The sequence below is a fragment of the Eschrichtius robustus genome, chromosome 20 (assembly GCF_028021215.1).
Source record: "Eschrichtius robustus isolate mEscRob2 chromosome 20, mEscRob2.pri, whole genome shotgun sequence".
In the NCBI taxonomy this organism is placed as follows: Eukaryota; Metazoa; Chordata; class Mammalia; order Artiodactyla; family Eschrichtiidae; genus Eschrichtius; species Eschrichtius robustus.
In genome coordinates, this window is record NC_090843.1 from 21,710,406 (window position 1) to 21,737,874 (window position 27,469).

General features: G+C 52.1%; 2 protein-coding genes across 6 annotated transcripts in view; one reads left to right on the forward strand and one right to left on the reverse strand.

The window, feature by feature from the left end:
• The window catches only part of DHX8 (DEAH-box helicase 8), a 28,013-nt gene extending 20,885 nt beyond the window's left edge, over nucleotides 1–7,128 (forward strand). The window contains exons 18-23 of the mRNA XM_068529750.1: nucleotides 1,226–1,381; nucleotides 3,774–3,911; nucleotides 4,400–4,528; nucleotides 4,707–4,903; nucleotides 5,383–5,562; nucleotides 6,421–7,128. Coding sequence (XP_068385851.1) covers nucleotides 1,226–1,381; nucleotides 3,774–3,911; nucleotides 4,400–4,528; nucleotides 4,707–4,903; nucleotides 5,383–5,562; nucleotides 6,421–6,640 — 1,020 coding nt within the window. The 3' untranslated portion in view covers nucleotides 6,641–7,128. The remainder of the gene's footprint in view (nucleotides 1–1,225; nucleotides 1,382–3,773; nucleotides 3,912–4,399; nucleotides 4,529–4,706; nucleotides 4,904–5,382; nucleotides 5,563–6,420) is intronic.
• A 3,230-nt stretch (nucleotides 7,129–10,358) lies between these two features.
• On the reverse strand, nucleotides 10,359–25,323 carry ETV4 (ETS variant transcription factor 4). 5 transcript variants are annotated; one of them, XM_068529762.1, is made up of 13 exons: nucleotides 25,172–25,323; nucleotides 24,509–24,619; nucleotides 24,239–24,332; nucleotides 23,970–24,017; nucleotides 16,938–16,991; nucleotides 15,635–15,761; nucleotides 14,961–15,104; nucleotides 14,436–14,713; nucleotides 12,517–12,591; nucleotides 12,288–12,356; nucleotides 11,959–12,131; nucleotides 11,587–11,688; nucleotides 10,359–11,254 (listed from the first exon to the last, which is right to left on the reverse strand). In XM_068529762.1, exons 2-13 carry the CDS (start codon nucleotides 24,566–24,568, stop codon nucleotides 11,030–11,032), a joined length of 1,449 nt encoding a protein of 482 aa, XP_068385863.1. In that variant the 5' UTR covers nucleotides 24,569–24,619; nucleotides 25,172–25,323; the 3' UTR covers nucleotides 10,359–11,029. The 5 variants fall into 5 exon arrangements, with proteins under 5 accessions (XP_068385863.1, XP_068385862.1, XP_068385865.1 ...); XM_068529761.1 differs by having other exon boundaries at nucleotides 14,961–15,122; XM_068529764.1 differs by lacking the exon at nucleotides 24,509–24,619 and having other exon boundaries at nucleotides 14,961–15,122.
• Nucleotides 25,324–27,469: the final 2,146 nt, after the last annotated feature.

A 27,469-nucleotide genomic window follows, 5' to 3' on the forward strand; every position in this document is an offset into this window, starting at 1 on the left:
TTTCCTAGCAACCTAGGCTAACCTACGTTTTTTTTTTTAATTTCAAAAATTAGCGCCCTTCTCCCATAAATTCAGAAATAATATTACATTATTTTGGAAATTACCCATAGTCCTACTACCACCAATCACTGTCATCATTTTGATGTTTTTCTTGCCCATCTTTTTTCATGTTTGTTTCAGCTTGCAATTCTAGTAGTGTAGTAAGCGGTTTTTAAGTATTTAATTTTCCTGATTATTAAGGTGATATATGTTCATTGTTGGATATTTGATAAAGAAAATAGAACTCATCTACAAGCCTACCATCAGAATTAGCCACAGTTAACATTTTAAGGTATTTTTTTTTCTAGTTTTTTATTTCTGGTAGTTTGTATATTTGCATTAAGATTAAAAAATAAATAAAAGTAGTATTACATTGTTTGGCAACTTGCTTTTTCACCTCTGTGAGTGAACATTTCCTTCTGTCATTGAGCATCTCAAACCTAATTTTTAAAACAGCTGCAGACTCATTCACTGGTATGATTAACATTGTGTTTATTCAGTTCACTTACATTTTTGGTCATCACTGTGGAGGGTGGGTTTTGTCATTTTGTTTTATGCTTTCTCATTTATGATGTGCCACACTATTTTGGTTTTTTAAAATATTTTTTATTTTATTTTATTTTTTATTTTATTTTTTGGCTGTGTTGGGTCTTCATTGCTGCGCGTGGGCTTTCTCTAGTTGCAGCGAGCGGGGGCTACTCTTCGTTGTGGTGCGTGGGCTTCTCGTTGCGGTGGCTTCTCTTGTTGCAGAGCACAGGCTCTAGGCGCGTGGGCTCAGTAGTTGTGGCGCACGGGCTTAGTTGCTCCGCGGCATGTGGGATCTTCCCAGACCAGGGATCGAACCTGTGTCCCCTGCATTGGCAGGCGGATTCTTAACCATTGCACCACCAAGGAAGCCCCTGCCACACTATTTTGAAGGTATATTTCTGTGATCTTTACCATATTTCTTCTATTCACGTGCTTGTATTTGGCCTCACTTGAACAAACTTTCCTGAAATGCTGAGTGTTGGAGAGGGGATGATAAGAGCGTTGGTAGGTAGTCTTGGAAATGACCCTAAAGGAAGTGAAATAAACCCCATTTTAGGTTTTGCCTGTTGCTGAGTGCCCCTCTTTTAACAGATTTCCTGGGTAAAGCTGTTAAGCCATGTTTAACAGATATGTTACTTTTATATGCCCACTCCTCTAGGCTCAGGCAAAGCAACGCGCTGGCAGAGCTGGGAGAACAGGCCCAGGGAAGTGTTACAGGCTGTACACAGAACGTGCCTACCGGGATGAAATGCTGACCACCAACGTGCCGGAAATCCAGAGAACCAACTTAGCAAGCACAGTGCTCTCACTCAAGGTAGAAATCACTGTCTTGTTAGAATGCTTTGGTAGAACAATCCAATCCTATGGCCTTAGTAAATGAATCTCAGTTTTATCAACCTTGTTAAATACTTCAGTAACCTCATGGAACCGGTCCCTTTGAATGGAATGCAAACGGCTGTGATAACAGCCTCTCTACTGCGAGGCTGGGGCTAAATTGGCATGTGTGCTGTGACATTTTTTTCTTGCCATCGTAACCAGCAGGGTATTTGGTTATAAAAGGTTTTAGTTGGGAGCATTTTCAAACAGGATATTAGAAAAAATCGAATCGGTGCCAAACTGTGGACAAACTCACTTCCCTCAACCCTTTTAACTTTCAGATCCAATTCTGTTCTTTTAGAACAGAAGCAAAACCCCCAATCCAAAAAGGGGAACTGTTAGTACAGATTTCAGCCTGGCCCCCTGGGGACTTGGTTTTCATTCTGAATCATTGCTCTTCCTCTCTCAGTCCCCCGTGAGGACCTTCATTGTCTTTTGGCAGGGGGAGCCGCATGAGTAATTTCCCAGATGATGGCACCCCCGCCCCCCGCCCCCCCCCCCCCCCGCCCCCGACACTGAGGCCGCGCTGGAGCCCTGGCACTTCACTGATGCAGAGTGCTCTGCTGTAATTTATTATTCATTCCCTGTAAGAGAGGCTAAAACAGAGCTTCAGGAAAAAAAAACCTGCTCCAGTCTCTGGAGTGAGAACAGAGAGGCATCTGTGGCTCAAACTTCTGCTCCGAGCTGTGTGTCCTTGGCAAATTTATCTGCTCGGCCCTCTGCCCTCTATTCTCCTCTCAAAAGCGGGGGCTGTTAATAGTTTCTCCTGTGAACATAAAGGAGATAATGCAGGTAAAGGCACTTGGCACAGTGCTTACTGATTGCTTACATAATTCCTTGTAGTTCTTATACAATAAGAATTTATTGAACACCCGCTGCGTTTATGGTCACCATCACTTTATGAGAAAGAAACAGAAAGCTTAGGTCCTGCCACATCTCCCTTTATACACACTTGGATAGTGCATCATTCAGTTGTTTCTTTTAGTCATCAAATTTGGTAACAAATGTATCGAATACCCACTCTGTGCCAGGCAGATTGCAGGTGGTTTTGTGTCCACGCGTCTCACCATTGTGAACTCTGAGAGCAGGGACCATATCTTAGTCACCTTTATATCCCTGCCACCTAACATGGTACAAGGCACTTCCCAGATGCACAGGAGAAATTATGTATGCAAGAGACAGGGCAAGCTGGTTGTTGTCTTTTTTTTTTTTTTAATTATGATAAAATACACAATACATTATCACTGTAATCTTTTTAAAATGTCTAGTTCAGTGGCATTAAGTACATTCACAGTGTTGTGCAGCCATCACCACTGTCCATTTCCAGGACTTTTTGATCATCCCAAATCGAAACTCTGTACCCATTTAACTAAACTATCCCTTTTCCCCTCCCTTCTGCCCCTGGTAACCATTATTCTACTTTCTGTGTGCATGAATCTGCCTATTCTAGGTACCTCAGATAAATGGAATCATAAAACATTTCTCCTTTTGATCCGGCTTATTTTACTTAGTATGATGTTTTCAAGGTTCATCATGTTGTAGCATGTGTTAAAATTTCATTTTTAAGGATGAATAATATTCCATTGTATGTATATACAGTGTTTTGTTTATCCATTCATCTATTGATGGACATTTGGCTGGTTTCTACCTTTTAGCTATTGTGAATAATGCTGCTGTGAACTTAACGTACAAGTATTTGTCTGAGTCCCTGCTTTCAGTTCTTTTGGGTATATATCTAGAAGTGGAGTTCCTGGATCATTTCGTAATTCTGTGTTTAAGTTATTGGTGAATCACCAAATTGTTTTCCTCAGCAGCTGCACCATTTTACATTCCCACCAGCAACATATGAGGATTCCTGTTTCTCCATATCTTGCCAACACTTGTTATTTTCTTTCTTTTTTTTTTTTCTTTCTTAAATTATAGCTATAGCCATCCTAGTGGGTATGAAGTGGTATCTCATTGTGGTTTTGATTTGCATTTCCCTAATTACTAGTTATATTGAGCATCTCTTCATGTGCTTGTTGGCCATTTTTATATCTTCTTTGGAGAAATGTCTACCTTTGCCCGTTTTTAAATTGTTGTCTTTTTGTCATTAAGCTGTACATGCTGTCATTCTGAGAGAGTGTTTTTTAAAGTTTCCCGAGAAAGTATATGCTTTCTATCAGTCTTGAGTCTTGTGTGGCGCATTCCTGGAGATTCCTGCTAATCCTGCTAGTGGCTTCCTAATTGCAGTCGAAGATGTAAGAGAGAAGGTGACAAGTAGTCTCCCTCCATGTTAACACTGGTGAGGCTGACCCTCCCATCACACACATTCTTCTCTTCTGTTCTAGGCCATGGGCATCAATGACCTGCTGTCCTTTGACTTTATGGATGCCCCGCCAATGGAAACCTTGATCACAGCCATGGAGCAGCTATACACGTTGGGGGCCCTGGACGACGAGGGCCTACTTACTCGCCTGGGCCGCAGGGTAAGGGACAGAACCTAACTTCTGGTGCTTTGGGGAAGGTTCCCTGGCTAACCTTCCATACTCTATTCTGTTTAAAAGGTTAAACTCTGAGGCCCTGGATAAGCTTTGAGTAGAATTCTACATGCCTGTTTTTAACCTGGATTTTCCACTATCACTTAAAACTCTTTCTTCTTTACAGAAAAAGAAATTCTATTCAGTTAATCTTACCTCATGATATATTATTGAGTCTAGCCTTAATTTGAAAAGATGTCTGCAAAATTCCCACCTGCCCCAACGGTAGTTATATTCTTGGTCACATACATTTCATTGGGTTTATTTGGGAAATTAAAAAAAAAAAAAATTCTTCTCATAGAGCCAGGCATCCCACACCATCGTGCTTAGGTAAACCTCCTGTGGTCTGTTACCCACTCTGACCAGTGTTTTTACACTGGCAACCCCAGATGGGTCTTCCCCAGGGATGCAATTGTAGTTTCTTCTTCTCCCTCTAGATGGCAGAGTTCCCTCTGGAGCCAATGCTGTGCAAAATGCTGATCATGTCTGTGCATCTAGGCTGCAGTGAGGAAATGCTGACCATTGTGTCCATGCTGTCTGTGCAGAACGTCTTCTACAGGCCCAAGGTAGGGAGTTCAGGCCCACATTCAGACAGGGGTCAGGTGAAGTTGCGTGACATCAGCCTGTTGCCACCACAGTGCTTAATGTGGACACTTGATGGGGCCGCAGAGGGCTCCCCAGCACTGCTGGATGTTCAGTTAATAGCTGTTGGGTGGAAAATGATCCTCTCCGCACTGCTTGCAGGATAAACAAGCCCTTGCAGATCAGAAGAAGGCCAAATTCCACCAGACCGAAGGGGACCACCTCACCCTGCTGGCCGTGTACAACTCCTGGAAGAACAATAAGTTCTCCAACCCGTGGTGCTATGAGAACTTTATCCAGGCTCGTTCTCTGCGCCGGGCCCAGGACATTCGCAAGCAGATGTTGGGCATAATGGACAGGTAACACCCAGTGACTTCTCATGTTCAAGTTGAACCTCCTTGAATGCCGTGTCTGTTTGTCTCTGTACGAACCTGTGAAGCTGTAGGCACCTGTACTCCTGCTCCTCACATAACTCTTTTCCTCCAGCTTTTCTGTCTTTGTTGTACTCCTCCCCAGGTAAGGATGCGGCTGAGAATCACTTCAGAAAGTTCCTAAGAGGGAGATGATAACATTAGTTGTTGAAAATGCTCTTTGTTTACAAGCGTCTGCAGCATTATCAGTTGGGTTGAATTACAACCTAAGCAAAGTGTCTGGCTCTTATGGCATCCACCTTGCCCGCTGTGTAGAGCTGCCCCTGGAAGGGCTGGAAGCAGGGTCCTGGTGCCAACTCTGGGGACCCCAAGAAGGGTGTGTTGGGTACCATCATTCCGGAAGATAGAACCTCTGAAAGCAGAATAGTCTCACATCTTTGTCCTCTCTTGATTTATTTTCCTGCTAGACACAAGCTGGATGTGGTCTCCTGTGGTAAGTCCACAGTCCGAGTGCAGAAGGCCATCTGCAGTGGATTCTTCCGGAACGCTGCCAAGAAAGACCCACAGGAGGGTTACCGGACGCTGATCGACCAGCAGGTGGTCTACATCCATCCTTCCAGTGCTCTCTTCAACAGACAGCCCGAATGGTAGGTGGGCAGAGAGAACTTGTGGATCTACTGGCCCTTTGTGTTTGTATCCTCACCCACCCCCAGCACTTCCTGTTCTAATATTGCTCATATTTCTAGAGAAGCAGGAGCCTGAATTAGACACAGTATCAGGCCCTTTTTATTTATTATTTATTTATTTATTTTTAGTTTTATTTTTTTGGCCGCGCTGTGCGGCATGCGGGATCTTAGTTCCCTGACCAGGGATCAAACCCGCACCCCCTGCAGTGGAAGCGCAGAGTCATAACCGCCGGACCACCAGGGAAATCCCGAGGCCCTTTTTAGAGAAATAAAATCATGGGGGTAAGAGCTAGGAAGGATCTGAGAGATTATCTAGTGAGGTGGTTAAAAAAAAATTGTTTTTTCAAGTAGTATTTAAAAAAAAATTGGAATCTTACCCACCCTAACATAAAACCAATTAAAAACCACTGTGCCACCATGGTGGTACAAGAGGGCTGGAGATGTAGAGCCTTGCCTGCTTGGCTTTCCCCATCCCCTTGTGGCAGCCTCTGAGGTCTTCTTCAGGGCCCTAGAGTTCTATGGATACAGCCCAGAAAACCACCCATTTCACAGAGCAGGAAACCGAGGTCCAGAGGAGAGATGTGTTTGGCTCCGTGTCACTTAAATCGTTGGAACTGGCAGTTTTCTGTGGTTAGAGGTGTGCGGGCTCCTCAGTATTGGGGTGTGGCTGTCATAAACAGAGACTGCAGTCTCCTCAGGGGTCAGGCAGGAGAGGTAAGAGGGTCAAATGCAAGCTCAGCTGAGGCCCACCAGGGACCAGGGTGCCGTGGAGCCGGGCCTGTATCGGAGGCTTGAGCCCTCTCTCTGTCCCCCACTCAGGGTGGTGTACCACGAGCTGGTGCTGACCACAAAGGAGTACATGCGTGAGGTCACCACCATTGACCCCCGGTGGCTTGTGGAGTTTGCTCCAGCCTTCTTCAAGGTCTCTGACCCGACCAAGCTAAGCAAGCAGAAGAAGCAGCAACGACTTGAACCCTTGTACAACCGCTATGAGGAACCCAACGCCTGGCGAATATCCCGAGCCTTCCGGCGGCGCTGAAAGGCAAGAGTCTGTTTGTCTCTTCTGCAGCAGTGGGCCAGGGCTTGGCCTCGCTCTTACTGATGAAAAGCTGATCCTGAGGATACAGCTGTCCAGTGACTGACTATCTTAACTGGGCATTTCCTAAACTTGTCTCTCATTTCTTCCCTGGTGGTAAAATAGAAACAGGGATTTACACCTGGTTTGATCAGAGCCTCCAAGCCCCACCACCCCAAGGCACTCAGCCAGGGCTCACAGCCAACATGGGAGTACACTGCATCATCTCCAAGAAAGGGGAAACTTCTGCAGCCCTCGGATGGGAAAGGGGAGTCATGAGCGTCTGGTACCTGGACTCAGTGAGGGCCCTGATGCCCTACCTGGTACTCTGGAGGAGGGAGCCACAAAGCTCACTGAAAGTGTTGCCCCCCCCCCTCCCCCTTCCCGCCCCTGCCCAGCCCCTGTACTTTTGCTTGACCTCCTGCAAATATTTATTTTCTTAAGGAAACAAAATTGGTTTTCTGTGGCTGTTTCTTTTAGCTGAAAGGTTAGTGTTGGCCTGGGCTGAGGGTGGGGAGGGTTAGTATCTGTGGTTTCAGTGGAGAGTCCCCTGAAACCAGAGCCCGGGGCCTCTTTGGGCTGGGAGGTGACGCACAGCCAGACCTCCAGTCTTATCTCTCAGCACCGGCGCTGGTCCGGCTCTGCGTGGACCGCCCCGTGATTAACCACATCCACTGCACAGGCGCTCCACTTTGGGCGCCTGAGTGGTTACAGATGCCGCGTATTGAATACAGAAGGCTCTCCCTGGCTCCCTTTCCCGCCCGCCATGCTCACAACATGCAGCGTGTCCTATTTCCTTTTGAAACATGTAAGTAATGACACAACTTTCAGTTTATTTTGGTTTTATTTTTACCCTCCTGAGGTCTTTGACAAAGGGTTTTTTGGTCAAAGCCTCCCTCCTTCCACCCCCAAACTGAAAATCAACAGAACACCTCTCAGAGCCTGTTTGTGCTGCCCAGGATCCGTGCTCCTGGCCTCGTGCTCGGTGGTTTTCTTCTAGCATTTGGCTGGGCAATGGCCACCTCCAAGTGCCCCTCTCACATTTCCTGAGAAGCCTCTGGGCTTGGACTTGGAAGAACATCAGGCAGATGCTGCTGGTCCAGGCTGTGGAACTTCTGGAAAGTTGGTCTTGTAGAGAAGCCCCCAGGGGTTTGGGGACATCCTATGTTATGGCCCGCACTGCGTCCTATCCCCTCACACCAGTAAGTAATGATGTAAATACTAGAACTACTGTACAATGGTATGCTGGACACTAAAAGAGACCATATGCCATATTAGGATATAAAGGAATGTGGGCTGTCATTGAGCAGCAAACCAACCACCCTAAAGACACAATTCAGAAACAACCCAGCAGAATCTGCTGCCTGTAGGTCCCTGCCCCTTTATTGAGCTGAGTGAGCTCCTACGATTCTGAGTGTGCCTCTCAGGAAGCCCAGGCCAGCAGTTAAGGGCAGAGGATCTTTACGTGCTAACCTTTAAGGTCTTATGGGGAGAGATAGTGCAGGGAGGGACCGAGGAAAGTGAAGTGGAAGCAGGGGCTGGGTACCCAGCTCCCCAGTCTTAATTCCAGCCCAGGTCTCTCCAGTTTAGGAACAAAAACTCTGGGCTTGGCAGCCCGCCTGTCCCAGCTGGGTGACCAGCACTGATGGCATTCGCACCTCTGAAGTCATCGCCCCCAAGGAAGGAGGTTTGGGTTTTAAGCTGAAGTTGAAAAGGGGATGTTTAACAGGCCAAGGGTGAGAGACAGCAGGCTGGTCATCTTCCTGGGTTAGGTGAGCAAAAAGGACCCCAGCTCCGTGGGTGTTCCTTGAACATCTCTCTGAAGAGCTGGGGTCATGTCTCTGCTGTGACAACATGGCTGGGGTCTGACCTTCCGACTGTCCATCAGGAAACAGCATGTAGGCAGTATTGCTGAGCCTGCCCAGAGGGAGAAGGGGGCCCCCGGGCAGATTGGGAAGGAGGACTCGCCTGCTGCTCCTACACAGTGGGGCCCCCGTTTCTCTTCCTTGAACCAATATTTCCCGAGATTGAGTGACAGCCCAGGAGAGGATGTGGGTCTCACGCAGGGAGCTGGAACCTTCTCGGTTGTTAAAAGTATGCTGTTTACCCCACCCCTGTGGGAGCCTAGCTCAGGAGTTTCCTGCCCCTGCACATGTGCTGAGTCTTGTACTTGTCTGTGTGTCGGGGGACCATCCCCACGGGCCACATGTCAGCTCTCCTGCTGGGTCATGTGCCTTGGTCCAGGGTTCGCCTTCATCCATTCTGGAGCACGATTTGGTTTTGGCTGTCTCTCCTTCAGCCAGAGAATTCTCTCCAGTGGTCGTGGTTGCCGTCTGGTAGCTGTCTCCTCTCGGAGCAGTGCCCTCCAAGTGTAAGGATTTGAGCAAGAGTTGTGAGGAGTGTCTCGTTACCGCGCATTTCAGAGGGCAGAGGTCACGTGTCTCAGCCTGTGGACACCTTTCCAGGACACTGCTTCTCACCTAAATCCCTGTCTCTCCTCATGTGCACCTACTGGGGACCTCAGGGTTTCCACTTGACTTTACATCTCTTCCCACCATGATAGCCTGGCTTTCATGTACAATTAAATCATATATTTTTAAAAACTTGTTTCTTAAAATTTTCTGTCTCTTGCTCTCAATTATGAAAGTCAGCACGTTATGTTTTCTGTTTCTGGGGAAGAAAATAACATTGCGTTTTATTTGTGGGTAGGGTTTGAGTGGCATCCCTTTCTGCCATCTTGGCGTAAGTACTGGGCAGGGGCTGAGGGTGAAGCGTTAACGGGGTTGGGCCGGCCCTGCCTCAGCGCAGCTGCGGTTCCCCGCAGTTCTGATGTACCTGGATGGAGAGCACCCGTTTTCACCTGAGCCTGGCTCCTAGGAAGCTGCTTACACAGCGGTGGGGTCTAGAACTGCCCATCCTGCTCTTCCCTTAGGCACAGCCACCCCGTTGTCATACCTACTGTTACACGTCCTCTCTAGGTGTCACTTTTTCAGCCTGGCCTTCCCCCGAACCCCAAAAACTCGGCCCAGTGTTCTGGGTCCCCCAGGAGAATCCATGCTGTTTCCCCTTGCCTTTTCCTGTGAAGGTCTGGCCTGTTCTTCCTCCACTAGCCAGGACCCAGGGCTCGGGGCTGCTCCAGCCTCCCTCACCCTCCCGCACCCTGGGTGCCTTTCTTCTCTCCCTGCTCTTCAGATCCTTTCCATACAAACTCTGTCCTCACCTTCAGCAAAAACAGCAACCTGGAGCCACGGCAGGAGGGGACACACAGTTGGGGTACACATGGGTAGCGTGGTCATGGGAGCAACTGTGATCACAGAAACCACAGGCCAAACTCTGCCTGAAGAAGCCCCAGGAGGCCCTCAAAGTTCTACTAGGCTCCCGCTTCCCTCAACCTCGACAGGGAGACGGCTGCAGGTGGCCAATGGGCACTAGGCCAGATTACAAAGTACCCTTTGTCCATTATTTCGGACAATCTTCACACGATAATCCTGGGAGGGGGAAAGAGCAGGTATCACTGAGCCCATTTTCCAGAGGAAAAGGAGGTCAATTGTTTTTTCCTAAACCCATAAGGGAAGTTAAGTGTCAGGGCCAGGCCCCAAACTCTGGTCGTGTGCCCTTAAGGCCAGAGCTCTTTCCAACCCCAGGTCCTTCTCCCATGGCAGCAAAGAGGACAAAGGAGAACTCACAGGAGACGCAGGGGCCTTTATTAGGGTCTGGCAGATGTAGTGGAGATGGAGGTGAAATCCCAGGCCTGGGCCTAGGAAAAGGCAGCGGAGAGGCAGAGAGCCCTGGGAGCAGAGCCCAGCCGTCCCTCCTCCACCTGGCAAGCCCTCCCCCATCCCAGGTTCCTCACTCCAGCCTCCCCCTGACTCTAGGAACAAAGAGCACCAAGAAGTGCCAAGTAGGACCCTCGAGGGCCACAGCTTGGAGCGGAGTGCAGGATCCAGGCTGCTGTCTCCCCGGCACGGGAGATCAGGGGAGCTCAATGTCTCCCTCTCCACCAGGATGAAGTGGGGAAGCTCCTTCTCTGTCCCCCAGAACAGAACAAACTCTTGTTCTCTGTGATGGGGGAGAGGGAGTGGGGCTTGGCCTCTAAGCAGGACCTAGGAAGAGGCCAGAGGTGGAGCCCCTGGGGGAGTTTCCGAGACGCCACCTTCACACTCGCAGTGTCTCCACTTTCCGTTCCCATCAACTCTGGGGAGCAGCTCAGAGTTGGGCTGGAGTGACTGACGGGCAGAGGGGATCTGCTCCAAAGACATCTGTGGGTTTCAGAGTGGGAGTTTCCCTGACACCAAATTCATCTCTATGTACACAGGGCAGCACCCCCGGCAGCAGGGGAGCGGCTGCTAGGGGCTAGTAGGAGTAGCCACCCTTGGGGCCAAAGGGCTGGGCGGGGCCAGCCAGCTCTGGGAGGTAGGCGGGGCTCTCGTCCAAGTGGGACAAAGGGACTGTGTCCTCCTCACTGACGGGCCGGTCAAACTCAGCCTTGAGAGTTGGACGCTGATTGTCCGGGAAGGCCAGGGAGAAGAGGGCCTCGGGCTCGCACACAAACTTATACACGTAACGCTCGCCAGCCACCTGTGGGGAGAGAGGGCTGGGTCAGTGTGGGGGTGGGGAGAGCAGCCCTCCTCCAGGCCCAGGCGGGTGCCCGGGGCACATTTCTCTTCCAGCTGGTTCTTCTAAGAAGCTCTTGTTCTGTAATCTCAACCTCTCCATGCTTTATGCTTTTCCGTTACTATTTATATGTATCACTGTTTGGGAGAGGGAAATCTTGGGATTGTCCACAGTTTGACTTCTCTGACTGGTTCGTTGTCTGCTCCTTCAAACTTGCGGAGAATCCTGTCCTGCCCCCATCACCTTCCCACATCCACTGCCCCCCACCCCCTTTTCCTGGACCCTTAACCCCTGACCTTCTGCATGATGCCTTTCTCGTAGTAGTATCGGAGTGAGCGGCTAAGTTTGTCGTAATTCATGGCTGGCCGGTTCTTCTGGATGCCCCAGAGCCTGGCGACCTGGGGACAGGAGACAGAGTTTGGGGATGGCGATGGCAGCTCAGCGGAGGAAATACGGGGCGCAGGTCAGAAAGAGTACTTGAGATTCTTGGTGCAAATGCTCAGCTGGCCCTGCAGCTAAGCACCAGCCCACAGACCCTGGTTTGGCAGGAATTCAGGTGAAATAAAGCAACGGTGCTGGTGAAGGCACGTGCCACCGGTTCCCAGGTCCTCTCATCTCCAGGCCCCAAAGTCGCTGGGAGGAGAGGTGGGGACATCGGAGAGGCCCACCTCCTCAGGCTCAATTAGTTTGAACTCCATCCCCCGGCCGGTCCAGGCAATGAAGTGGGCATTTGTTGGGTCATCCAGCAGGGCCACCAGAAACTGCCACAGCTGCAAGGCACCCCGGCGCTGGTAGGGCGGTCCCTCTCTGAAGGCTCCCACCCCTTCCTGCTTGATGTCTCCTGGGGAACACGGGAAACAGGAGGTGGAGGGCTTGTGCCTTCTGGTCCCCCAAGCAACCCGGTCCCCTCTCCCCAGGGGTCTCTCCAGGCCCTTCCTCATGAACTGTGATGTGATTCCTGGGGGACACAGAGGGCATGAAGGGTCACTTCTCTGACCTTCAAATTTCTCAGGGACGACGCAGACATCATCTGGGAATGGTCGCAGAGGTTTCTCACAGCCATAGCCTTGAGGAGGAAGTTGCAGGGATCACTCAGATCTGGGGGTTCACTGATACGAGACCCCAGAGAGTCCAGAGGGACTCCTGGCCAGGAGCCCCTCCCCCAAGGCACGACTCCCTCCTCCAAACTTGGAGGGCTTGGCAGGGGAGGGAGGAGGCTGCCTTACCCATGGTCCCGTCACCTGGAGAGGGCCCGGAGAAACCCTCTGCGTGAAGGTACATTGAAGCATACCCAGGGACATCTTGGGGGGGAAGAAAGAAAAAAGGGCGATGTTATACGTGGCTGGGGTAGGGGCTGCAGTCCTGCACACATTCAAGAACTTCTTCTGCCAGCCTGCTTTCCGGTTCTTTCCCCAGAGGCCTGCCTACCACCAAATCCTAGGGGAAGTTCCCCCAGAGGGAGTGAGAAGCCGGAAGCCCTCAACTTGAGGGCGGGGCCAGAGGGCCTGGATGGCAGCAGCTGGGGCTGGGCAGCAGCTGGGGCTGGGCAAAGCTGCCCCACAAGGCCCAGGATTCCAGGGAGCAGCTGTTTCCTGTGAGTTTAGGGGGAGGAGGAGGGTAGAGATGAACCTCCGGGGAAAGGGTTCAGTGTCCCAGCCTAAGATTCCCTTGGAATGGGCTGACGTCCGGTCAGCAGGGCAGGTTCCAGCCCAGTGCGGGTGTGAGGGAGGGAGGGAGAGAGGGAGGAAAGGAGTTGGGGTGGGGCGGGGGGGAGAGAGAGAACACGCATGCATCTATTTGTGGAAGAGGCAGTGGGCACACGGGGCTGTGTGTTTTCAGGTCTGACAGCACAGTCCACTCTATTTCATTCCATTCCACGGAATTGACACCTCCCCACCCCACCTGGAGGAGGCCCTGGTGCAAAGCCAGCCCTTCAAGCGCCAGCCCCTTCCTGCCCTACCCCCACCACTCCCACCTATGAATGAGATGGTGAAACCCGACACCTCCGGGAGGAGGCGGGAGGGTGGGCTCATTCATGCCTCCATTTTGTGAATGGAATTCCTGACTCCATTCAGAGGAAGCTGAAGGGGGAGGGGCAGGAGTTCAAGGGCATGTAACACGATCTCCTCCGGTCTACATCCTTTGAAGGTCAGCGGCAAGAGCTTCTCCCTCCTCCTTCCTCCATCTCACTGCCGGGCACGGCTCAGCCTTAGGGCCCGGGCTTGAGGAGAGGTGTTTGTTCCCTTCTGGTTCTTGCTGGGGCAGCCTGAAGGATTTGGGGCTCATCCCCCTGCCCCTAAAAGACGGGGCACCAGGAAAAGGGAAATTCAAAAGCTCTGGCCAGCTCTGGGCCTACCCTAATGTCTGAATTTATTTTTTCTAATGCAAGTTTGCAGATAAACTCAAATTTGGAGCTGGTAGCAATGTAACAGGAGACAAGGTTTTCTGGGCCTTTCCTGGGCACTTGGGGTTTTGAGCTGAAGCTGTTTATGAACACAGCAGCTGAGTGCATCTCACTCCTGTTAACAGCCAGGTGGAACTAGAATTTAAAGCAGTCCCTACTTCCGGTCTGGCCAGGATGGCGGGTCCTTACAACCTGGAGGCTCGGAACAGGATGTGGAAACCACATGCGAACCCTGCCTTCCAGCTGGGAACTGTGAACCTGGCTAGCTTCAAGTGCATGTTTCTCCTCATTCAAATCTCTTTGTATTTTTAAGCTTCTGTGGGGACAGGGACCAATGACACGTCCTATTCATCTTTGTGTCCTCCAACTGCACACACTCATGCTCCTGGCACAGTACTTAAATCTCAGTAGGTAATTAAACCCCCAAGCACCTGCTAAATAGAAATAGGAAGAAATGACTTAACTTTCCTATCAAGTCACAAGCTACCTGAGGGCAAGGACCTGCACATCTCACTTATCTCTTATCTGAATATAAGTTTGCTGATTGAAAAGTGACAGTTCTTTTGAATCTATGAAAAGAAGTGGTAGGTGGGTGGGTTGAATGTATGAACTGGTAAATGGCTGGGAAGGTAAAAAAAACTTGTGGGGAGACATTCTGGGTTTAACGGAACTGATCACATGCCACCCGGCCCAGCAATCCCACCAAAACCCTTCCATCCCCTTCCCGGGAGCATCTCTTACCTGAGTCGTAGGAGAGGTCCATCTGCTCCTGTTTGATCACTACCCCCGCCCCTGGGTACCTGTGCCCATTGACTCCACCCTGGCCCACTGCCGGCTGGCCGGGCTGGCCGGCCTGTTCATACAGGGGATCAAGGTATTCCTGCTTGAAGCTCTGCTGGGGGTAGGGTGGGCAGGGTTCCGACAGCTGGTGTTGGTAGGGGGCTGGGAGAGGTTCCCGGCCCCCTCCCTGAGAGGGTGTGAAGGAGTGGCAGATATCCAGGGGCTGCTGGAAGACAGAGCTGGATGTGGTTGGATGGAGAAGGAAGAGAAGAGAATATTAAACGAAGCCCTCCTTGTGCCTGCCGCTCCCAGAGCTTACAGAGTGGGCTCCAGTGGGGGGAGGGGGGTGGGGGGGGAATGGGAGGGGGGCATGTCAATATCCCTTCCTCCCTACCTCCCCCCATGCCAGGTCTCTTTTAAGGGCAGCGAAGAACACTCAGGGATTGAGAAAAAACTGGTGAGACCTGGTTCTCCTTGTCACCTTACCTATGCTCCCCGAGGTACCCATGGCCAGGGTGGGGCTGGGAGGTGCCAGAGGATCTCAGGAAACTCCGTTGTTCTGCCCGGGGAAAGGGTTGCAGGGGCGACTGTCCGGGGGCACCAGGGGCGGGGGACTTGATGGCGATTTGTCTAGGGGGGTCATAGGCACTGGAGGTGAGGGGGAGACAGGGGTGAGGGGGCAGAGAAGCTGGGCGAGCATCTTTGAACGCTTCACTCCCTGGGAAGTCAGGTCACAGGGATTATGGGAGAAGAGTAGAGGGTGCCGGGAAAGGAACAGCATGAGCCAGACTCAGCCCCAAATGAACTTTTCTTTCTCCTTTCTTAATCCTGAAGCTGGGTGTAATCTTTAGAACACCTCTCCCCAGCCCAGAGCAGCTGGGCTGGGTCAGACAGCAGCTTCTCCAGTGGAAACACTCTGCCCCAGTCTTAACACACATCCCTTGAACCCCCTGCTGCATTTTTCATCCTAACTACTCAGGAAATCCTGAGCTATATTACTCCATTACAGGAGCTAGGAAATCCTGAGCTATATTACTCCATTACCGGAGCTCGGAAATCCTTTCTGTCGTCTCAACCTGCGTCTCAACTGCTGCCATTGATCACAGGTGCCCACCCCCACCCTCCATCCAACCCTTCCCCTGGGCGGGGCTGGGGCTCACCTGGAATAAAGGCACTGCTCGCCATGGTGGTAGGAGAGGGACGGCTTCCTGCTGCAGGGCAGGGCCCGCTCTGTGTGGGGACTCTGGGGTTCCTTCTTGATCCTGGTCGTGGGGCTGTGGAAAGCTACTGTGGGGGTCGGGAGAGGCAGAGCAAGGCCAGAGAGTGTCACAGGAGAGGCAGGAAGAGCTGCGGACACTTTCTGCTCTTTAAGGATCAGCTGGGTGCCAGGACAGCCTCACCCCCCTTCTCTGGTTCTCCGTCGTCAGACACTTCTAAGAACAGTTTGGCTATTTACATTATGTGTAGTTTTATACCTCAGGCTAATGTCCAATATGAACCAAAGAAACTGTCTGAAGTTCAACATTTAATGCAATCCCCCCACCCCCCAAACACCTTTCTAGGAGTGAGCCCCTCCAACCAAAGGCCTGTGGTTTTCCTGACTGCCTGGGAAAATTCCAAGGGAGAAAAATGTTTTCTTATTTGGGGCTATGAAGAATCTTTCTTTTTCTGGTTAAGGTTGGATATTAGCCCACTTGCCTGTCAGCTGACTAGCATCATACACATGCTCCTAATTATCTGAGAAGAACATTGGCCTTTCCTGTGGCCCCTGCTGGGTTTGCCAACTCCAGCCACCAGGCTGAGCGGCAGAGTTGGTTCCAAGGCAGTGAATGTGAGAGAGTCAAAACCTGCAATCGACTGTTCTGTTGTTGATCATTTGTGCCCTGTTTCATTTCACTGAAGATAGTTGAGAGCAAAGTATCTGACATTAAAGCAGGGTTTCTCAACAGTAGCACTAGTGACATTTGGGCCAGATAATTCCTTGTCATGGGGGCTATCCTGAGCATTGTAGGATGTTAGCGGCAGCCCTGGCCTCTACCCACTAGATGCCAATAGCACCCCACCCTCAGTTGTGACAACCCCAAATGTCAACTGACATTGCCACGTGTCTCCTGGGGGGCAAAATCGCCCCCAGTTGCATGAAAGTAACTTAGAATGGTAGAATTGGACCCTGCTGCACTGGTCCAAGCCCCTCATTTCAGAAATAAGGAAATGGAGGATCACAGAGATGAAGTGTCTGCTCCAAGGTCACACAGCTAGGATGGGCAAGCCCCGATTTGAAGCAAGGTCTTCATCTCCCAGTTGTTGCTTGGTCTTTGAGTCCAAACCCAAGAATGGGCAGCCCTTCCCTTCACCCTCTTCTAGAGGACAGAACAAGTTGATCTTTTGTGATTCTCTCTCCCTATGACTCATTTCCTGCCCTCCCCTACTCCCCATTCCCTCTACCCAGGGCCCCCTACTCACAGTTTTCTGAATGGAAATCAGGAACAAACTGCTCATCACTGTCTGGTACCTGAGCTGCAGAGAGAGGCCAGAGGTGAGGCTGGGGTGGGGGCCCTGGATGGCAGCCCCTGGCAGACACCATTATTGCAGCCCTGCAGATTAGCACCAGCCCGAAGCGGGGAAACAGCTTTCCTAGGACTGAAGGCAACTCCACCCCAGGTCCTAGCGACCTCCATCTCTGGGCTCCATTAACACCCTGGAGGGAAGGCTGCAAGTTCTCAGAACCCGTCTGAGCAGATTCCAGAGTTTTGTCCTAGGTGCTTTGTCTTTTTTCCCTCCACTTTTATGAGTGAAGACAGCCCTGCCCCTCAGAGTTTACAAAGCTCCCTCAAAGCTCCCAGCAGAGTCACATCTGGGGTGGGCAGGTACTATAAGGAGTGAGATTCTGTGGACTTAGAATCACATGGGAAGATTCTGAATCTGGGCTGGACCCAGGAATCTGCCTTTTATAGAACCTCCCGGGTGAAAGGTAGAAATCTAGAGCCTGGGAAAGGAGATGGAATGGAAGAAAGAGAATGGTTCAAGAGAGGTGATAAGAGGATGACAATGGGAGAGGAGGCTGGGGACACTGACAGGTCATGGTGCCTTATCCCTTTGATGTGCATCTAGGAGAGAGAGAAGGGCTTGCCAAGCTTGGAGCTCTGAGGAGCACTCCCAGGGTGCCAGCGTGGGTCGAGCTGGGTTTGGGGATTAGGCAGGAAAACTAAAATAGAGCAAGAGCTCATCCATGGCCTCCAGACTGGATATCTGGGCTTTGATTTCTAGTTCTTATCCTGGCCTCACTAACTCCTTCAGGTGCGATACAGCTGAGCACCTCTCCTGACCCCAGAGTCTTTGCCCACTTTTTGCCCCTCTCTCAAGAATAAATAGATCACAGCAGGAAGGGGAAGGGTAGACACCGAGAGGGACTTCCTATCAGTCTGGGAAGAGAGTGGCTTGAAGATGAAGCAATGGAACCCATGGAGAGGGGTCTTTTATTCCCTGGAGACTGCTCTCAGATTGGACAATAGGAAAACTCATGGATAAAATGACTGGAGAGTTGAGAATGGCTGGTAAGGGTGAGGGATATGAGGAGACGGCTGGAGATCACCGCCACTCGTCCTAGTCTATACAGGGCACACCCCAGTCTCTATGGCTTCCCTCCTGGGCCAAGGCTCCATCATTTCTTCCTTGGATTTCAGCCACGACATGTTATCAGAACTCCCAACATCTACTCTCCCCAAAACTGTCAGAGGGATCTTTTTACAACAGAAATCCGATCACTTCTCTCCCTTGCTTAAAGTATGAACCCCAAACTCTTGCCCTTGGCCTCTGTGGCGCCCAAGTTTCTGGCCCTTGCTTACCTCTCTCACCTGCCTCTCCTTGCCTGTTACTCTCCAGAGCTCTGGTCTCCTTTTGGGTCCTCAAACTTGACCAGCTTGAACCCTCTTCCCCACATCTTGGCCTGTTTTTTTCTGGCCTTTGAAGTGTTAGCTCACTTTGCTATCTCAGAGGCCTTCTCTGACCACCCAAACCAAAGTGGTCCCTCCTGGCTCTCGATTGCATTCCTGTTTTATTTTTTCCCTAGCACATATGACTACCTGAACTTATTAATTTACGCACGTGTAATTTATGTGTAATTTATTGTCCATCTCCTCTACCAGAAAGTTAACCTTGCTGAGGGCAGGGGCTTTGTCTGTCTTATTTGTCTGACTCCCCAGCACCCCTCAAACAAGGTCCCGTTCAGAAGAGACACTCAATGCATTATTTGTCAACTATATGAATAAACTACAATGACTCCTTGTCCTCAGGCCGGTGAGAGCCAGCAACATGGGCCTGGGAGCAAGAACTAAAGAGATCCTAACCAATCAGCCCTTCCCTCCCCTTTAGGGCTCCCCCTCTCCACCACCAGGTAACATTAGAGGCAGGTCCCCTGAAAAGCACATCTCACAAGGGATGCTTTAGGCTGTGATCAATTGCTTGGCAAGTGGATTCTTCACCAACTTACTTTAAATATCAGAGGTATCAAGTGCTTTAAAATACACATTTATGCGGGGGGTGGGGGAGGGATAAATTGAGAGCATGGGATTAACAGATGTACACTACCATATATAAAATAAACAAGGTTTTACGGTATAGCACAGGGAACTATATTCAATATCTTGTAATAAACTATAATGGAAAGGAATAAAAAAAGAATATAGGTATACACATATATACATGTATAACCAAATCACTTTGCTGCACACCTGAAACTAACACAATATTGTAAATCAACTATACTTCAATAAAAAAATATATAAAATAAAATAAAATATACGTTTGTAGGTAGGTGACTTCCTGACAGCGGGAACCCGATGGCTGAGGGGTTTAAGAATCAGGAACCACTAGCAGCTAAAGAACTTATGAAAGAAAAGTAAGCATAGGACAATCCTAAAGTGATCAAATAGATCACTAGGGCATGAAATCCCGTGGCAAAAACAAATAAACCAAAAAACCACACAGCACATATTTTCAGGAGCGCAACTAGGGCACAAAGGCAACCATTCCCAAGCTGGGCCCAATCGAGAATCCCCGGGCATTGTTAACAACAGATTCCCCTTCCCCTCCTCTGGGGAGCCACATTCCATAGGCCCGGGGTGGGGGCCAGGCATCTGTATTTTAACGCACGCCCCTGGTAGCTCTTAAGAATAGGCAGGTTTGGAAAACTGGATAAAGGGAAGGGTGCAAAACCTGCTCAGCTACCCAGGGGTGCAAGGCCCAAGCCCATCCCTGCTGTGCCCTCTGGCCCACCCATAGACAAGACCCCCAAAGTGGCAGGATGGGGGTGATAAGGGCAAGATGGACAATATTTCCCTTCCTGCTACCTGGGCAAAGAGGGTTCCAAGGGTGGGGGAGGTGCAGAACACGGGGGAGGCTGACACACACAGGTCTGCCTCTGGGGCTACATTAACTGCCAGTTTCCACTGAGGTAATGGGCTGGGGGCATCTCCTGCTGGCAGCACAGACCAGGTCACGTGACGCTAGAGAGCCCTGGGGTCATCTTGTCTCTCCTCTTGCCTCAGGCCTGAAGGTTTGACCAGAACCCCCAGTTCCCCCAGCAGTCCCAGAGGAGGCCCCCCACCCCCCCACCCCCCCCGCCCCGCAGCACACTGACCACACCTCAAAAGAGGTGGCGCCATCTTCATCCCAGGGCCATGAGAAATCAGCCAGGGCAAGAAGCGGCTGTGGTGGGAACCCCAGTCCCTGCCTGGGCCCTCTCCAGAACACCGGCTTCTCCCAAGGGGTGGGACAGGGCTTCAGTCGCACAGAGACTGTCAAGGATGGGAATAGGAACAGTAACATGGAGCCTCTCATTCCTGGAGAGCAGGAGAATTTCTAATTACCGTGTTTGGTCTTGAGTGTCAGCCACTCTGTATTTGTTGACCTGGCTGAGCTTTGGCTGCCAAGCCAGTGTGCCAGGGTCTGCCCCCAACTCCATCCTGGCACTAAGGTGGAGTTTATCTGCCTGGGGACATGGCACATGATTAGGGAGGGGACGAAAAACGTGCCAAGCCAGCATGATGCCCAGAAAGAGAGAATTTTAGGGAACATCCCTCCAATGGGGGGGGGGGGTCAGTAGAAGAGAAGGGGCTTAGGGGCTTCCCAAGCTGGGCTCCAGGAGAACTGGGAGGTGAAAATCACCAAGTAGCTAAGCCCACCCCAGGCAAACCACCCGCCTATACGATATATGCCCCATCACCTTCTCTCCCTCCTAGGGTGCAATCACAGGGTGAAGGGGTCTCTCAAGGAGCCCCAGGGGGAAGGGGGGCCATTCCCCGGAGCTTCTGCTCCATTGTGTCACCACTGGCCTCATCTCTCACCCTTACCCCGTCCCCACCCTGGCAGTGTGCTGGAAGGAACCAGTTCTCTATCTACGGAGGGGACATTTGTCCCCAAGAGCCTTCTGGAAGGGGAGGAGACAGAAAGATGTAGAAGGAGGCATTGTAGCTAGGAAAGACTGGGGGAGGGGATTAACCCCATATCGCCCCACAGACAGGCTGAAGCACCAGCGTGCACACACGCAGATTCACACACACCCTGATGCCTTTTACTTCACGGCAGCACACGGATGAAACACATCCTCCATGCATACCCTTCCCACACAGGTTCTCTTTTTGGACTTAAAAATACGATGAGGGAAAACCAAGGGGCAAGGGGGCTGAAGACCTTGGAGGAAGATTTGGGAGCAATGATTCTTATGACAAGGGGAGCACAGGCCCACCCCTTTGAGAATCTCATAAAAGCTATAGATCATTCTCTTCCTAGGAAAATTCACATTCCTTTGTGTATGGTGTACCCCCAATAATTTTATACACATATCAGAGGGCACAAGGACCCCTGCAACCTATCCACCGAGCTTTTGGGAATTCACCGACCCCGTTATGGACCCCCGCCTCATACAAAGGACATACATGACCCAGAGTCAATGTTCCTTACCACCAAAGAGACCAACGTCATTGTCTCTGAGGGTTCCTGAGGGCTCCCGACAAGCCCGGAAAGGAACGCTCGTCCAGAAGCGGCACATCTTTAACCATAGCCAGACACAGCTTGGGCTCAGCCTGTCTGAGCCTGGGTTTCCCTGCAGTAGCCTGATTCTTTCTCCAGCAGCTCAGCAGATCCCAGGCACCCCGAAAACAGACACACCTTCTTAGCCTCACTTCACCCCCACCCTCTCCATCTAGAAAACCTCCAACCCAAAGATGTCTGAGCTGCCTCTACAGAGCCCCACTCCCCCTCCCCCTCAATGTTGCATGGACACCAGACGCCGCACCCAGAACCGCCTCCGCCAGAATCCAGCCTGGTGTTCCCCCGAATTCTTCACAGCCTCTTCCACACTTCAAGGACCCACTGCGTCTCTCCACATTGGGGCTTTAGGGGGAAATCAAGCTGAGGGAGGTTGGGCTCTGGCCTCCAGTCCCACGCGCCCCACCACTGGCAAGTTTCCAAAGGAGCTAGTCCCTCCCTGCCACCCCAAAACTCCCTCTGGGCTGCAGGGGTCACTGACCTGGTGGGAAGAGGCAGGAGAGGAGGCTGGGGTGGTGCTGGGATGGTGCAGGGGGACAGGGCCCTGGCAGCTGCATCTGTCTCCGCAGAGAGAGTGAGAAGGAGCGATCGGCCTCAGCATCCCCCCCTCACGCCTGGCCATCCATCGCCAGCTGGGAACCTGAGCTGCTCCCTCAGAAGGAAGGAGAGGGAACCAAGGAGATCCCAGCGGCCCACCCCCCCCACCTCCGTCTTGCGATCCCCACCCCCACCTCCCCACCCACTGGATTTAAATGTACAGGGACTTCCAGGGCAGCAGCAGGAAGCACACACACTGGCTGTCACACTGACACATGCAGATAGACACAAGTACAATTTCTAGACCCCCACCGCCAAGGGGTGGGGCTTCCAAGGTTGAGAGCAGATGAGAACGTTTTCCTCCCCTTCCCATTCCAAGCCCAGCTGCTTCCAAAATGCCACCCTCTGAGCCTACCCCTAGGTCACAGCCCCGGGAGCTGCCCACCTGGGGAGCCTAGGGACCCTCAGCTGACAGACGAGGAGCCTGGCAAGCCAGACAGAAATCAGGCTTTGGGAAAGGAAGTCTTTGAGAGACGGTGGAAACCGACACCGCTGCGTTCTTCAGCTCCAGCCCAGCTCCGGAACCTCGAGCGGAGGATGGGAGGACTGGGCATAGCTCTGCATGTAACTCGCAGCTGGGCACACAGGGCTTGCAGAATCGGGGAAGACAAGATGTGCACAATCTCCCCCAGAACCCCCAGGTCCCTCCAGCACCCACGAGGCCGTTCAGCCTCGAATTCCACAAAATGTCATGAGTGCCTGCTCTATGCTAAACAGTCAGTCTGTTAGCGTACGTATTTTGGGGACACCACAGTCGTCAAGACAGATCTAGTCTCACCTAGTCAGGGGTCTTTCTCTTCTACCCCAAGGTTTTAAAGATGGCTCTAGAGGAGCTGGGTTTGAGTTTAAAAAAATCGTCAAAGATACCCAGTTGGAGGGAAGGGGAGATCCCAAAGAAGAGAAAAGCCCTCAAGAAGGGGTTCCTAGTGCTGTAGTTTCTTGGTTTTCAGTGTTACACTGAAGGGACCCTCAGATGGGGGTGTTAACCCCTCCCTCTCAGAGACTGTCTAAACACCATAAGCCTCCTACCTGCAGCCCCACCGGCGACACCCTCAGGCCCCACCCAAACACACCAAGGAATCCAACCAGGAGACACCCCCCCCCCCCAGAACACACCTCGCTACCCAGAGGAGGCCTCGCTATTGACCCCACCCCAGCCAGCTCAGAGCGCACCCCACCCCCGCCCCCAGCAAACTGGAGGGGCAATTTGCCTGGGGAGGGAGGTAGTCAGGAGGGAAGGAGGCGGGAGGATCAGTTGCCATTAGAATTACAATCAAGGCTGTTTGAGGGAGAAGCCCTGGGCTGCTTTGCCAAAGTGCGGCAAAAAAGAATTATTTAAACTTTTGCTGTTCTTTTGGCTCAAACAGTAAATTGTTTGGCGCTGCGGGCTGGGAAGAAGAGAAACCAAGGGTGTAACAATTAATGTTTTGGCAATTCCAGAAGGCAAGTAACAAATGAATCTCTCCTTCTCCTCCTCCAGTTTCTTAAACTCCCCACTCCTGCAACTCCCCAACCTACACCTCGGCCTGGCGGCTGGTGCCAAACAAACTTTGCAAATGAAAATTTCAACCAGGAAAACGGGCCTGGGGCCAAGTTCCATTCAAATAGGCAAATACCCCACACAATGGTCTGATTCATCCGCAGGCCTAGTTACACAAGCCTGGCTCAGGGCAGAGAAAATAAATATCAATATAAGTATCCACGCTGGGAGCTGGAAAGAGTGGAGAGGCAGGGGACTTGGGGAAGGGGCCTTGGAGAGGCCCTTGAGGCCGAGGAGAGAGGAAGCGGGCTAGGCTGGAATAGTAGGGGTAGAGAGCATTCCCCACCCCAAGGTCACACAAAACCACTCACCTTCAGCAAGCCACGTCTCCTGGAAGTGACTTAGATCCTGGAATAGATCTGAGGGGTGAATAATGGAATTGGAGAAGGTGAGCTGGAGGTGCTGGTGAGAGAGCAGGAGCCCTAGCGAGCCGGATGACCTCCCCTTTGGGGGTACTGGCAGATAATGACCAGAGTCCCTTGGAGGGCGAGTCTTTTTGGGAAAAGGGCGGGGGCTCCAGAGTCAGCCCTCGGGGTGTGTGAGGTGGGGAGGGTAGCGGTTTGTCTCTCTGTCTCTTTACCTTCGGAGTCGGGGGGCGGCAGGGAGCCCGGGTCCATGAGCTTCCCCTGCGGGACCATCAGCGCTTCGCGCAAGCTCCCATTTCCGGGAGATTTCTGCGGAGAAGGGGAAGAATGCCCCCGAGTCACCCTGAGGCCGCCTGGTCTGGGGGGCGGGGCTGGGGTCTCGGGGTGACTCAGGGGCGGGCAGCCCTGAACCCCGTTGGGGCCGCTGGGTGGGTAGGGGCGGGGTGCAGGGAGGGGGCGGGCGTGGAGGCCGGCGCGGCGCTCACGCTGCAGAAGGTGTAGGGCACTTGCTGGTCCAAGTATCCGCCTTTCATCCTCCGCTCCATCCGGCCGCTCCCTCCGGCCACACGGCCCGGGCCCCGCGCGGGGGCAGAGACCTGGGGGCGGGGGGGCTGCGTTCGCACACCGTCTGGGGGAAGGCAGCGAGGTGGGGGTGGGGAAGGGTGACCGGGAGGGGCAGTCGCGAGGCTCTGGGTCCGACGGCAAAACTTCTCCGACTCACTTAGGCGATGGGGAGGTTTCCGCCTGCCGAGCTTAGCGCCGCCACCACTCCCCTCCCGCCAAAGGAGGTCCCACCTGCTCCTGGGAGCCGGGCTCGCCGTTTCGGTTGCTTTCTGCAGCCCTGCTTTGCCCAGGCTCAGTTACATAAGACGTGTGTATATGTGTGTGTGTGTGTGTGTGTGTGTGTGTGTGTCTGTGTGTGCCTGTGTGTTCGCTCGCGCGCGCGTGTGCGCTGGCGCGCGGAGGAGCAGGCGAGGAGCGCACCATTCGCACACCCACAACTCTGGCGCCCCCTCCAACCCTGAATCCCAGCGTCTCCCACCCCCTGCCCTGGAATCTGCGGAGGCGGCGGTGAGAGTGTGGTGCGTGTTGGAGGCGAGGCTGGGAATCGCAGACATTCTCCCTCCCTCTCCCTCCCGCAGCCTCACCTGAGGCCCGGGCGTCTGTGCTGGAGCAGCGGGGGGTCCCGAGCATACCCCGAGACCCCACTGAGGGCCGCGGGGCTAGGCCGGAGCGAGGCGGCCCCGGCCCCGGGTCCCCCGCGCACCGGCTTCTTTTCCGGGCGCCGCCGACAGTTGTGAGCCCGGGGGAGCCGCTGATTGGTGCATTTCCTTCGCCTCGGCCTCGGCTCTCTCTCCCCCCACCCCTTTCCCTTTGTTTCATTGACTTTCGTGAATGAAACCCCAGGGCCGGGCTCGCCCGCCAATCCCGAGACTCGCCCGGCCGAGCCGGAGGGGCGGAGTTTCCCAGCCGCGGGGGCCAATCAGAACGCACGGGCTGGCTCCCGGCTTCATTCACGTCTTGGGCTCCCATTCATAAAAAAATAAACTCCTCGCGGCCGGAGTTCATTCATAAATAGCTGAGAGAAAACGGGGGAAGTCGAGGACCCGACGGCTTCTCTGCGGGACTCGGCTGTGGCCCGGAGGCTCGGCTAGCACCTCCGGCTGGCGTCTGCACACATCTCTGTGAATCTGCGTGTACGTGGGAGTGTGAATCTATCTGTGTGTGCGTCCTGGGGGGAGGCGAGCGGACTTGCATGCCCAGAGGAAAAATAATAAAGAGCATTTATGAAGCGCTCTGCTTCCACGTGCTCATTTCATTCCCATAAGCTGGCGAAGGGGTTCTATTTTTTCCATTTTACAGAGACTGAAAATGAAAACTCGGAGAGGGGCAGTGGCTTTGCGGAGGTCACTCCGTCAGCGCGGCTGGGGTTTGCAGCCCGCAATCCCCTATGTTCTCCTGTACAGCCCTTTGAGGCCACAATTAAATGAATTAAAGCTATGTGACAACAACTGATACACAGTAGGCGCTCAATAAATGTGAGCTGGCACGGAATCCAGGCTTTTTCTCAAGGGTCTGTTCTCTGCATAGCTGTTCTGTGACCCACTTTCTATTGATTGCAGCAGAAACTAGAGGCCCGGCATGGACCTCTGAAAATGCAGTTCTCTCTCCGCCATCTTTCCTCTTATCCTGAGAGCAAACACAGGGTATGAGGGAGCAAAAGCCCCAAGGGATCTGATGATCTGGGGGCAGGACTGCTTTCAGTTCTAGCCAAAAGCTACTCATAGTCTGTCACCTCATTCATTTACCAATTCATTCAATAAATATTTATTGTGCCAGACACAGTGCTGGGTGCCAGGTAGGCAGCTGTGACCAAGATAGACACTTGGTGTGCTGTGCTGCTTAGGCTGGAGCCATGGAGGCACACAGGACATGACGTCCTCCAGGTCTTTTTTTTTTTTTCCTGAGATAATCTGGGTCTACAGTCTATGACGTCCTTTGAGGAGAGCCTGATTTTGTTTCCTGCCTGTTTGTGATAAACACAAGAGAGTGACCAAACCTCAGGCCTGTTTTCAAAATTCATCTAATCTAACACCTCCACTTTACAGATGAGGCTGTCGAGCTTCAGAGAAGGAAATGATACACGCAAGCTCTTTCAGTTGTCAGGATCAGAACTAGAACACCAAACCTCTAGCACCTGTTTAGGGCTCCTTTCAGGAGATCATCCTGGGCAAATGCAAATAAACTTCCCTCTCTTCTCTCCCGAAATATTTAAGACTCATGCTTATTGCCTCTCTTCTCCAGGAAGCCTTCCAGAGATCCTGAATCAGTTCCATAAAGACCCTACAACATTCTTGCCTATATCTCTGTTGTCATGTCTTTTTCTGCCTCATGGTCATTCGATTGTATGGAGAGCTTTCCAGGGCCTGGAAAAGATCTCATTTGCCTCTTTAAGTCTTCCCCAGCTTACTTCATGCTTATGAGGGTCCCAGGAAATAGTTGTTTAGTGAGTAGGTACAATAAAGACCAAACTAATCGAGCTTAGCAAGGAACCCTCCCCAAGCAAGGAGAGACAAGTCCAAGCAAATCTCAGCTTTAAGCTGGATGGGACCAGTTTAGGGAGGAGCTTGTGTCTCTGAGCCAAGAGAAGTGGGGGAAGAGGAAAGGCAGCTTCCAGGAAGGCAGCTCTGATGTAGTTTCCATGACAATGAAGAAGATTCTGGCGGGTCCTGGAGAGGGCACTCCAGTCTGGGGCTCTCTTCGGGGTGCCCCTCTGGTTCTGAGTTCTTCCATTTCTCTGGAGGCCCCCTGGCTTCCTGGAGAGTAAGTGCTTCCTTTTCATTCCTCATCCAGGGTCGTGGCTGAGGGGCCCTCCTCCTCCGGCTGTGGCTCAGCAGGCTGGCTGAGTCGCCACGGCTGTCACCTGGCTGATTCAACATCCAGGC

Excerpts from the sequence above, each read along its gene's own strand:
- ETV4 (XM_068529761.1), bottom strand. The coding sequence starts at position 24,568 with ATGGAGCGGAGGATGAAAGGCGGATACTTGGACCAGCAAGTGCCCTAC. Across the intron at positions 24,333-24,508 it reads TGCCCTACACCTTCTGCAGC|AAATCTCCCGGAAATGGGAG; the intron begins GTGAGCGCCGCG and ends CCTTCTCCGCAG. Across the intron at positions 24,018-24,238 it reads GCCGCCCCCCGACTCCGAAG|ATCTATTCCAGGATCTAAGT; the intron begins GTAAAGAGACAG and ends TTCACCCCTCAG.